Genomic DNA, 11,841 nt, shown 5'->3' on the forward strand with positions numbered 1-11,841 from the left:
CCCCCACTATTTCTGACACAACAGCAGAGCATATTACTTGACAAAGGAAAAGAGGAAATATCCTCATCAGAGCGAGAAGAAACAGCCACATAGCCAAGAAATTAAAACACTGAACGCGGCAGCCCAGTAGGCCTAGAAAAGTTCTACCACTGCCCTGGCATCAGTAACTTGGAAGTTGAGGGAGTTACACCAGAAAAGTAAAAAGAGTCTTTTTATTAGTCCTCAGCACAAAACAGGCTACACTGGCAGAAGCATTTATATGCCAATATGACTGTGTCCACACAGGACACTTGCCAGCACTGCAAGGTAGCTGTGAGGAAGGGAAGGAATACCAACACAACCGTGCCAGCAAACATTTCTAAGGCAGGCTGCTCACAGAGGACAGCTACCTGCACTGCATAACAGCAAGCAGAGATGTGCACTACCTTTGTCTGCTCCGTGATGTTTAACAGGATCAAACACATACATGCCCAGTCACAAACCTGTCCCATAAACCCTGTCCCCAAAATGCCACACCCCTGTTACAAGAGTACAATAAGATTACATGCATTTCTCCAGGAAAGGAGGGGTCACTGCAAGGAAGGCAACAGGATAGGAGGACACAGTAAGTGACAATAAGTGAACCCTACATCCTGAGCCTATAGTCCAATTCTCTACACCTTCGTGTCCAACTTTGGCTAACCTATCTTGACTTTTATACATTCTAGTCAATACAAACTGTATGTATCCTAGGAAATTAAATACCCTATTTCTACTCAAAACAATCCAGCATCACAAAAAAGATAAGCACAATGACACTCTCATAGTCAGAAATGACAACAAGGAATTCCACATTATAGAAATAGTCCACATATTCACAGAAAAGACCTGGTGCAGTCAGATTTATTTCACCTTTTTATTTCCTCAGGCCCATTTTGCTGTGGTCATGCACAAACAGCCAGAAAAAAGACACGTTAGCAAGGGCTGCTCAAGAATAAACATTCAATCATTACGAGAAGAGCGCAAGTTGCGCTAATCAAAATCCCTCTGAGCCTAAAGGAAGGCAGCTGGCTTGTTGCATCAAAGTCCAAACCAATCAGGGACTCCACCTCGTCTGGGGTCACCTTCCTGCTTCTGCTTCTCTTTCTCCATATATTTATCCCTGAAGTCATCGAAAGAGCGAGTTTCTGCGTCTTGTTCTTTCTCTGGAAATAGGTTGGGAAACTGAAAGGTTTGTCCTTGGCCCTAAAGAGAAAACAAATCGTCAGAGAGACATTCCAGCCTTTCTGCAGTAGCTATGATCTTAGGGTGGAAGACCACCCTGAATTTTCAGCTAGTGCAGAATGGTACCTCGTGACATCCCAAAATCTCTTTCCACCCATGTCCCCAAGATACATGTACATCCCTTCTCCTCAAAAGCTAACTTAAAGCCTCTCCTCCTCTGTGTGCTACAGAAGATACTGACTTTTTTTCTTTCTTTTTTAACAGATGAATGATCAGGAGATGGACACCTCTTCAAAGACTTTGAATTAGTTCAGAAATGTTGCGTGAGTCATACAATAAAAACAAGATGAGCAAAATAAGTGATTTTATTAAAGTAACACCACCAGGGAAATACACAGAGGAGCAGGCATTCATTATGTTAACACTCAGGATATGAGTAGTGGTTGTAGTTGTTTAGATCTCAGCTAAGGGTAAGAGAGAGCAGTGCTAGCAGCTGTTATTGTAGGGTGCAATGTGGGAATACAGAATAACAGATATCAGAGGTCTCTTATCAACAGACATAAAGACTATGGTGTAAAACAATTACAGTGGGAACAATCTGTCTAATATATCACTAATGAGATTAAAGTGATTACATCTGCATCAGTCATTCTGCCTAGCAGATAAGTCATTTTAGTGAAACATCATCATCAGATCTATGTCTCCCACTTGGAAAAGAAATATTTGCTTGGTCTCTGGTTTTTATCTAACAGCAGGAAAACATTCTTCTGTGGAAATATACTATTATTAATATTACCTACTTATTTTTAGTGATGTTTGCTCTAAGCACAACTTCATTAAACTCAACAACATCAGCCCTTCCATTCTGTATGGGATCTTGCATAATAAAACTTGCAACTGGTCACCCATAACCCTAAAATTATTCTCCAAAACACTTACAAACACTACCATACATTAACTTCTTTGGCAGCATTTTGCATACAGAAATCTCAAGAAAAGCATGTAACCGTTTCAGATGGAAACAGGTGGGTTTGGCTTTTTTTCAGATCAGCCAGTCCTTAAATTTATGCAGTAAATATAACCAAACAAGAGGCTCAGTTATGAAATAGTTCCACAAAGGATATGAAAGGAGCCTTCCCCAGCATACCTACTCTGTATTTTGGGATCAGAAATAAGACATAAATAAAACCAACAGAAGCATCACCACGTCCCTGACCCAGCTGAATGTCTACTATGTTTAATTTAATCATATACACTCAACCTGGCAAATGACAGGTGTGAAAAAAATCTAAACCTCATAGGCTTTGGAGAGAAAAAAAACATGACTTATCCCAGATGAGATTATCCAGACTGGAATCTACAAAATACCAACTCTACCCAGCAATGCTCCCGTTGTTTTTGTAGCGCATACTTCTTGGGGGTTTCCTAAGAATCTGACCATACTACAAAAACAACAGGGGAGCTGCTGTGTACATTGCTTTTTCCTTGATTCTAGCCTGGATAAGCTCAACTGGAACATATCAAGGTTTTCCTTTCCATTGGTGTACACTCTGGGGTTTCAGCTCTTTTGTACCTTTAAATTAGCAACAGGTATCCTCATAGTAGCTGTCCTTTGACAGCTATAGCACAGTCCCATTTCATGGCACAGAAACTGGCCTTACAAGGGTCCTTGAGCAAGCCCAAAGCTGCAGCCTACTGATCCCCTTCCTATAGCAGGATCAGCAACAAGCACCCTTGAGGCCAAGCACTGCTCAGGATTTTAGCACACTGAAGCATTTGGAAAGAAATCTGCTAACACAAAAAATTGCTGTGTTTTAACTGCGCTGTGGGCAGGTCACTCAGCCCTGCGGTACCTACAGAAGAGACAGGGCCCATACTAAAGCCCTGAGTGCCCTGGACAGGGAGCCATTTTAGTTAAACAAGTCAGAAAACAACTCAGGCTAACATGGTAGGCACACCACCTCCACTGAAAATCTGAGAACTATTTATATTGGTAACAGTGTAGTAAGGGACTGCTCTTGTTATGCAGCACTTTCCTTCTGGTATGCTTCCAGGACCAATGCATTTTCCTTATTGGAGAATGAAGGAAAGCTGTCCCTAAAGCATACTAACAACATCCACGGTAATTCACTAAGCATTGCAAAACAGTTACTACTTTAGAAAGAGGGAAGAAAACAAAAAAGATACACAAAGAGGCTGTAGCAAAACCAGACAAACCTTTAAGCTGTTTATCAAAGTGCTCACAGTTCCCATTTCAAGGCTGGTGGAAGTCAAATATTGAGCTGAAAATGTCAATCTGTATCTGAAGTCTTTTAATAAATCAAAATCAGTACAGACAAGTTGGCTCTTTACAGCTCTTGTTTTGTGAAGAAATTCTGATTTTGGCTGGCAGCCAAACACGATTTGAAACAGCCAAGACATTACACCCTGAGAATTGAAGGTTGATAAATCTTAAGTAACAATACTCTGCAGTAATACTGCACTGTTAAGGCTCTGGAGTGATGAAAGCTGTATGAAAAATAGCTGTTGTGCATGCTCAGTAGCTAGTTTTCAGAAGAAGCCTGTATCTTGGGTATTTCAAAATTTCAAAAATACCAAAAGGCATCAACTTACATAAAGGATTGTGAGTCTGTCCAGGCTTATTTACACTCAGTGCATCTTCCACATAATGCCAGAGGCTACTGAGGTTCAAGCTCATATGCCACCTCCTTAAAAAAAAGCCTACCAAAGGAACAGAAGGATTGTCACTCCTTTACACAATGCTGCTTTTTCTTAAACTTTTTCTTTGCAGAAGTTTTTCCTTCTATACAGCAACCATCTGACAAACATATGATAAATGCATCCTCAGAATGAAATCCTTACTGGAATAAAGCAAACAATATTTACCAAGTTCATCAGGGTTTATCTGGTTTACAAACTGCTGAAACATGAAGTGCTGGCATATCCAACCGGAAAGGAAGATTCAGGCTTACTTGAAAACCTTGCATTTGTTCATAGTTTTACCTTTTGCAAGACACTTATCCCTTTAATTGCTGAATTATGGAAATTCTCATAAGCTGAAGTAACCTCTAAAAAGGCTAGAACTTGCTTCTGCTTTAGAACATCTACCAGCATAATTACTTTAGTTAGAAGCACAGAGAAAGGGGGAGAAGATAACACCACCTTTCTACTCAACACAGCTGTGCTAAAAGAAAGTCCTGTAAAAAAGACAGACACTGGAAAAAAAGTAATTTTTTCAAAAAAGAAGTAACTGGATGGTACACTGACAGCAGAAGATCTTTTTCACCAATGTGAACTGATCCCCTGATACCATGGAATTTGTCAGGGTAAGCTCTACCACCATGTGTTCACCTCACTCTCAAGCTAAGCCTTACAATACTAATAAAAAAATGAACAAAAAGCCCCAAACAAAGCAAGTCAGAGAGGTGGCATCAAACACCTAAAATAGTAAAAGCAACATGATGATTTTACACATTGTTGTTCTCAGTTTGGGGTCTTCCCAGAGACCTTCCTTTTTCCCGCTAAGGTTATGCACAAGTGAGATGTGTGGTCCAGTGTTCAGAAAACAGAAATGGGATCCATTAAACTTCTACTCTTGCACAACTCTAATCTTCAACTCAGCATTACTCAAAAGTAAAAGTGAATTGCATACAAGGCCTTAAGAGGATTCTTTTGTTAAATACTTTAACATCATTCATGATAAAAAGTAACCTAAGTATCAAACATTTATTTTCCCTTTAGATTTCAAGCCTTTGTCCAAAGAAAGGGTGAAAACACATGTTGTTCTTGGAGTCTGTTTAAGGAGTTATCACAGGAGTGGTACAAATTGCCTCCATTCATTTTAATGAGAGGTTAAGTGACCGTAATTAGGCCTATGAAGTCAAGTGCTGGCCTTTCCACTGCTGAGCTTCACGTCAGAAAACTGCTGGAAGGATTATCCAGCAGAAACTCACACTTCTATGACCTTTGAGTCCCCTGAAAAGTTTAGAAATGGAGTATCAACAGATATTACTGTGCAGCAATGATGCAGCAAACACTGATCATGTAAACAACCATGAGATCTTCTGGTTATTTGGATAATTGAAGCACTTACTACTGTCCTTCAGAATTAACAGAAGAGTGATGTTTATCGTATCATTAACTACAAAAATGTTGGACTCCCAAAAGCACGGGATTCAGTCCAGCAGTAGCAGCAAATGCAGCTAAGTTTAATAATCCAGTGCATTTGAACAATTCTACTACTGCAGTGGTAACATTTGATGCTAAAACATATGGCAAAACAGCACAGAAAGCAACTTCAAAAAATCCACTCAGGAACAACACTGCATATGGATCATCCATGTTTCCTCTGAATTCAAAATAAAACTGCTGTCACATCTAATGTGCAAATGGGTTAATTACTGTGAATATACAGGACACCTTAAATGGGGGTTGAGGAGAAAGCATTTGCAAAATGTTCCCACCGGTGCCATCATTCAAGCAGGTAAATAGGTGTCAGTCCTAACACTGACAAGGTCAGACTCCTTTTTACAGCCATCTCCACTAGATTTCTCAAAACAGGTTTAATTAAAAATAGGTCTGGATTCCAGAGGCTTGTCTACAGTTGTGCTCCCACAGGTACTAACACCTGTTAAGCTAAACCAGTGAGAACACTGAAGGAGGAGAAGGAGGAGATGATGTTGTTTTTTTTCTAATTTCCCTGATGTTAATGCAACCACAAAGTTTCCCACTGGCTTTTCTTCTTTTTTTCTTTTCATTATAATAATTATAGATGTATTGGAGTAAGGAGAAAAGCTGCTGTATTACATTTATTTTATCTAGTTTGCAAAGATATAAAACTTGGGTTTAATTTAAAAAATAGAAGAGTGTAGAAAAGTAGCATTTGATACATAGGGCCGTAAGTCTCTAACTTAAACCTTTCTCACCGCATTCCAAAAGGGGAAAAAAGGCAAGCAGGCTCTGGAATGGCAAGATATTGTTGATCCACAGCCTTCTATGATTTGAGGTATTTTTTTAGTGTGAAAATATTATGCTTGGACAGATCATGTATTTGTCCAGTTACTGCCTGAGAATAAAGTAAACAGCTCTGAGTCTCCAAGAAATAGTATTTGGAAAAGAAAGGACAACAATTCTTACATGTGAAACAGCTGGGGCACTAGTCTGACACCTAAGGGCATGTTGACTATGACTTCATACACCTTCCACCTTTGAGACACTTGCAGTAAGTCAATGGATGTGTGTGTTGCACTGGGACACATAAGGTGATGCTTTATGAAGCAGGGAAACATAACTGCTCATGAGAATAAACTCAATTTCATTCAGGTAAACTGCACCACAACTGCAAAGTCACACTGGAAAGAGCAATACTTCCACCTAGTGGGCAACAGAAAGATCAACCCAAGACCTTCCAAAAACACATCCGTATTTTTCCAGTCATAAGCAGTTTTAACTTGAAACTGGATTAATGAGAGAAAACACAGCTGGTAAAAATGGTGGGAAAGCCCGGCTACTCTGACTCACGGCAGATGCAAACTAATTCTCATGAAAATAAGAATTTTACAGTGGTTACCAAAGACTTTCCTAAATTAGGCAGATATTAACAATGGACTGCATGGGGCCTGTAATAGCCTGATCACACCATGAATGAGAATGAAGGCAAACCCTTTAGATTCAGAAATGACACTGGGTTTCTGGTTTCACCCACTGTTTCAAGCTGGTGTGAACACAGAGCTGGGAGCTCATTGTCTGAGACATCAGAGCTAGTGATGAAAAGCAACAAACAAAAGTAAGAAGAGAAAGGGGGAGGAATAAAGAAACCTAAATATTTATGGAATTAACAGACCACAACAATACAAAAAAAAATAGAGACCAGGAATGAGGTGAGGAAAAAACACAGAGACCAAGCTTCACTGGCGAGAGTTTAGCAAACAGTCAGGATTCCCTCCCTTGACATGAAAAAACACCACCAAAAAAGTGGTCCCCTGACCCTGTTCATGGAAGAGATGGAAAACATGGCATTCCTTAAGAACTTAGTATGGTAACTGCAGCGTAAGCAATAAGGGGCTCTTGCTGTCCCATGTATCAAGAGACATGAGCCACAGTGCAACAGGGCCCCATGCACTTCCCAGAAGACAAAGTGGGAGGCTGAAGGAACAACCAGACTACTGCTGTGCACCTGCCTCCAATACCAAGCTAGTTTAGGTAAATGCCCACACCTGGGCTGACCAACCCTTAAAGTTATGGCAAACTACTCTAGGTTGAGAGGCTGAATGTGAAATAAATGCACAAAGGTACTGTCTTAAGAATCTTGCTCCAACACAGCAGCAGCATTCTGCTTCCCATGCCTTCCCCCCGAGTAGGCACGAGTTGCCAACTACCTCCTTTTCACCTCAGCAGACACAAAACACAAGACTGCATTACAGTGAAATAAAATTTGAGAACTGACTGCAGTTCACTAGAAACACTGCTTCAGTCTTGGGAAACAAGTTTCTAAAAGCAAGGAAGTCACTAGCAGGAGGCTGTGGCAATGGAAAGTGCCTGCAACTACCTAATAAAAGGAACAACACTCAAAGAAAGCAACTTGTGAGATACAACATCATCAGTCCAATCATTCACTTCTTAATTGTACAGTCCTGCTCTCCAGCAAACAAAAACCTAGCAGAAACAATCCAGGAGGCAGAATTTGCTCACCAAAGCAGAGACTCCTTGGAAAAGGAATGTGCATTTTAGCCATTGTGCTGTAAAATCCTCAGAGAGATGATGTTGCCTTTTATATCAGTAGAGTAAATCAAAGTTACTCCTCATCTAAATACAGTTCTGTTACTTTTTAGTAATACTTCACTTTATACTATTCTTTTAATTAGGTAAGGGCTGTCTAGAAAATCACTCCATCCTCACTTTTCTTTCTTCTCCCCTTCCCAGAAGGGGAAAAAAACTTCTAAGCACATTTAAACTTTGAAATATTAAAATTCAGATTTTCCATTGTTTGTGCCTCCTAAGTTTGACCCCAAATCCATATGAAGTCTTAGCCAGTCTTTAAGATCACAGAGTGCTCTCCCAATACTGAGTCTTTGTCTCAAGACAGTGACGTTGTGTTGCCAACTGCAATTTTGAGCTTATGGTTTTACAACCATAAATACCATCCCTTTAATGTCATTTTGGAATGTGAAGGGGTTTTCTGTAACTGGTTGCATTTCTTTTTTGCATAAAGACAGGTAAGCCCAACAGAAGTTTAAACTATAATATGGTCCTGTTATGAAAGAAATTTACAAGAACATGAAGCTCCTTTTCCACTGGGCAACCAATGTATGTTTCAGAGCCCGGTTCAGCCACAAAGCATGCTTGTTTAGACATGACTAAAGGCTCTCCAAGGAATAAGCCTTAGTCTTCTCTGAAATTCAAAGACCTTTAATAAGAAGTTCCCTGCCCTCACAATATATTCTTTCACTTACTGGACATTTCAGCCATCAACCACACAAGTCGTGAACCTTCCAGCACACAGAGTACAGGGTCAGCATGAAACTCTCTGGCAAAGGAGCACACTATGACATCAGCCCACAACCTACAGACAGACCTCAAACCAACACGGGACTTTAAAAATAACCATTTGTTTGAATATGATCTTTACAGCAAGTCATTTAAATCTCTTTACATTCTGGAATGTGTTAAAGAAACTGTCACTATTAGAGGATTGGAAGAAATATTCAGCCAACCAGGCCAACTCGCTGGCCGTAACTTTCAGCTTGGCTAACAGTTAGGCTGGTTAACAGTGCCTCCCTCTTTCCTCACAAGCATCCATGTTAACTCACCAGCTGTACATAGGCAACCTTGTAATCTGGCTTCTTCACCCTCTGATTCCTGTGATTCCTCTTGTTGTTCGCACCTGCAGAAATTAAGAGAATCCTGCCTTTTACTTCCCAGGACTTCCGAGTTCTCCAAAGCAAGACCAAGCTGAAGGAGGGACTTGGCTATCTCTGATTTAAGAGGAATACTCTTTCTTCACTCCCAGCACAGCACCACAATTATTAAAGTGTCCTGAAACTGGTGGACACTCCTCTCCTCATTTACAAGCAGGGAACCAAGGCATCACCAGCCTGCTGCCATTGTGCCTTCACACACAAAGTCTACAAAGAAGCAAGAAGAAAAGACTCCAAAATAGGGGTCAGAGCAACATCCACAGCTTCAGGAAGACAAGATAAAAATAACCATTTAACAACCTTAAACTTGACAATTTTTACTATTCAGCTGATGAGCTGAATCTACTGTTTACATACCAGGGTATTATATTCCACATCCAAACAAACTAATGCACCTCAACCTTCTCCAACCATGCTGGTCACAACTGAAGTGGGAAGTACAATTTAACCCCTTCATATTAGGCAGACATTAAAGCTCTCAGATTATTAGGCATTCTAACCCTCTTTTATCCCCGACTATAAACCACCACCTAAAATTAGCAGTGAGGGACAAAGTGGTTGTAAGGACAAGCGTGACTATTTTTCAGTGCTGTTTGGAAATATGTGTGCTTGGTATTTATGACTTAATTTAATTCTGGTTTTCAGATAAGCATACTATAGATGATACTTCTGGGTTTTTTCTTCCTCTGTAAGTTAAGAATTTTACAACTTTATTTTGAAGCTTTTTCTTTTATCCTCCATTTTTCACTACTACAGGCCTTTCTTCTTATTCCTTTTAAAATCATCCTTAATCTTACTATTATAAACAGACAATTCCTTTCATAGAGGAAAAATTTCATGAAAAATTAAAAACCCAGCCATCAAAGATGTCCTAACCAAGAAGTCACTCTCTCTCCACTCCATAATTACACTACCTGGTAATCAAAAATGTAAATTAACATGACAAAAAAAGAAAAATATTCCTGTACATCCAAACTGCAGTCAGAAAAGGCCTAGGGAAGGAAGCATTCACATGTAAAAGTGACATTATCTAAATCTATCTTATTTCAGTTAGAGATGAGTCCCTCCACCTCCATGTCAGAGTTCAGCGTAAGTTAAACTAGGAACATCTTTTGTTTTTCTATTGGGTCAGGTTTTTTTGTTGGGTTTTTGGTGGGCATTTGGGTTGCTGTTTCTAGAGGCTGGACAGGAGAGAAATACCACAACTGGAAAAAATCAAGTCTGTAGCAGAAATCTGGTAACAACAGGTGATAAAAATCTGAAAGTTTGTGAAGATATTTTTCTGACATTATCTACTGGTTTAACAGAGTCTTTTTATTTGCTCTGCAAACTTTGCCTTTTTTACGCTGTAACACCTCCTGTGTGTGCATGCAAACTCAGCTCATTTTTTAAATGAAGGCTACAGCTGAATTTAAGCTTAATTACTATTTGTATTAAAAAACACAAAGCAGTTCCTTCTGAAGGGAGATACCCCCTGGTCTTCAAGGACAAACAGTACCAACTACAAAAGCACAAGCTAGATAACTCTAAGGATGGTTAGCCTTTTTAAATTCAGATTTTTCTTTTTAGAGTGAAACCTACATCATCATTTAATCACAGTATGCAAATATGAAGTGGTGCATGTTCATTTGAAGGGATGAATAAACAACAATGCTAACAGACATCACCAGCTAAGCACCTGGAACCAAAGTCTGCTGAAATCCAACAGTCCTTTTGAAAGGTAAAAGTCTACTCTGGCTGCACAGAGATGCTTTATTCATGCTTTTGCATTACTTAGCTGCACTTACCATACTGTATCCTGGTCCTCACAGCAGCTACTGGGACATTGTATATTCTTTCAAGGTAATTCCTGATATCCAATTTTGTCATTCTAGACATTGAAAAAACATTTTGGGGAAAGAAAGAAAAAAAAGAGTGTAGATATTTAAACAAAATAAATTAGAGACTGGTTGATACTGCAGAATAAATACGTCTTCTTCTTGTTTTAACCAAGACAGATTTACGACATGAAAGTGTAAACTCAACCTAGACCACACACTGCTACAGCAATTTATAATCCATAAACTGTAACAACGTCAAATACTTTATCCTCTGTAGCCTCATCATTCAAAATGCCAGGTGTATTCTGTGTTCGGCAGGCTTTCTCACTGCCCAACCTGAGACACCTTTCTTTATTCTGAGTAGGGGCTGCTGATCTTACCACAACCTGACACAGTGTTATGGGCTCTAATGTGTGCCAGCAAAGTGGTCAGGCTGAAAGAATCCTGACAAAAAAGGATACCACCTTGCTTACTCTCGTTCAAATTCAATAAGCACGTCCTTCTTCCCTGGGAAGGCTGAGCCTCACTGACACTCCGGGAGAGGAGGCAGGCCAATCTCGTCACTAAATCAGTGCCCTCGCCGCCCTCTGCAAGGTCTGCCTGACGCAGAAACCCCTTCCCGGCCGCGGCACTCGGGCCTGCCACCCCTGAGCCCACAGGCGCGGCGGCCGTGCCGGCACTCACTCCATGGAGACGCGGAACTGCACGGTGTCCTCGGGCTGGGGCACGCCGGGCCGCACCGCCAGCATGAAGAAGTTGGGGCGGAAGATCCGCAGCTGCGGGCCACCCCTCTGGAACAGCGGGTACCTGCGGGGACACGCCGCCGCTCACCGACCGGCCGCCTCCTCACCCCACTGCTCCAACTGAGCCCCAGCGGCCCCCATCCCACCCATCCCATCCCA

The 11,841-nt window shown here is 40.7% G+C and overlaps 1 protein-coding gene across 1 annotated transcript; it reads right to left on the reverse strand.

Annotated features, from left to right (window-relative positions):
• Window positions 1-864: 864 nt before the first annotated feature.
• MRPL23 (mitochondrial ribosomal protein L23) lies at window positions 865-11,766 on the reverse strand. Its single transcript, XM_015631631.3, has 4 exons — window positions 11,624-11,766; window positions 10,907-10,989; window positions 9,012-9,085; window positions 865-1,224 (listed from the first exon to the last, which is right to left on the reverse strand). Exons 1-4 carry the CDS (start codon window positions 11,686-11,688, stop codon window positions 1,060-1,062), a joined length of 387 nt encoding a protein of 128 aa, XP_015487117.1. The 5' UTR covers window positions 11,689-11,766; the 3' UTR covers window positions 865-1,059.
• Window positions 11,767-11,841: the final 75 nt, after the last annotated feature.

Source organism: Parus major, chromosome 5, assembly GCF_001522545.3.
Source record: "Parus major isolate Abel chromosome 5, Parus_major1.1, whole genome shotgun sequence".
NCBI lineage: Eukaryota > Metazoa > Chordata > Aves > Passeriformes > Paridae > Parus > Parus major.

Coding starts and splice junctions, on each gene's coding strand:
- MRPL23 (XM_015631631.3), bottom strand. CDS start 11,688: ATGCTGGCGGTGCGGCCCGGCGTGCCCCAGCCCGAGGACACCGTGCAG. Junction 10,990..11,623: donor CAGTTCCGCGTCTCCATGGA/GTGAGTGCCGGC, acceptor TTCAATGTCTAG/AATGACAAAATTGGATATCA. Junction 9,086..10,906: donor GAGGACCAGGATACAGTATG/GTAAGTGCAGCT, acceptor TAATTTCTGCAG/GTGCGAACAACAAGAGGAAT.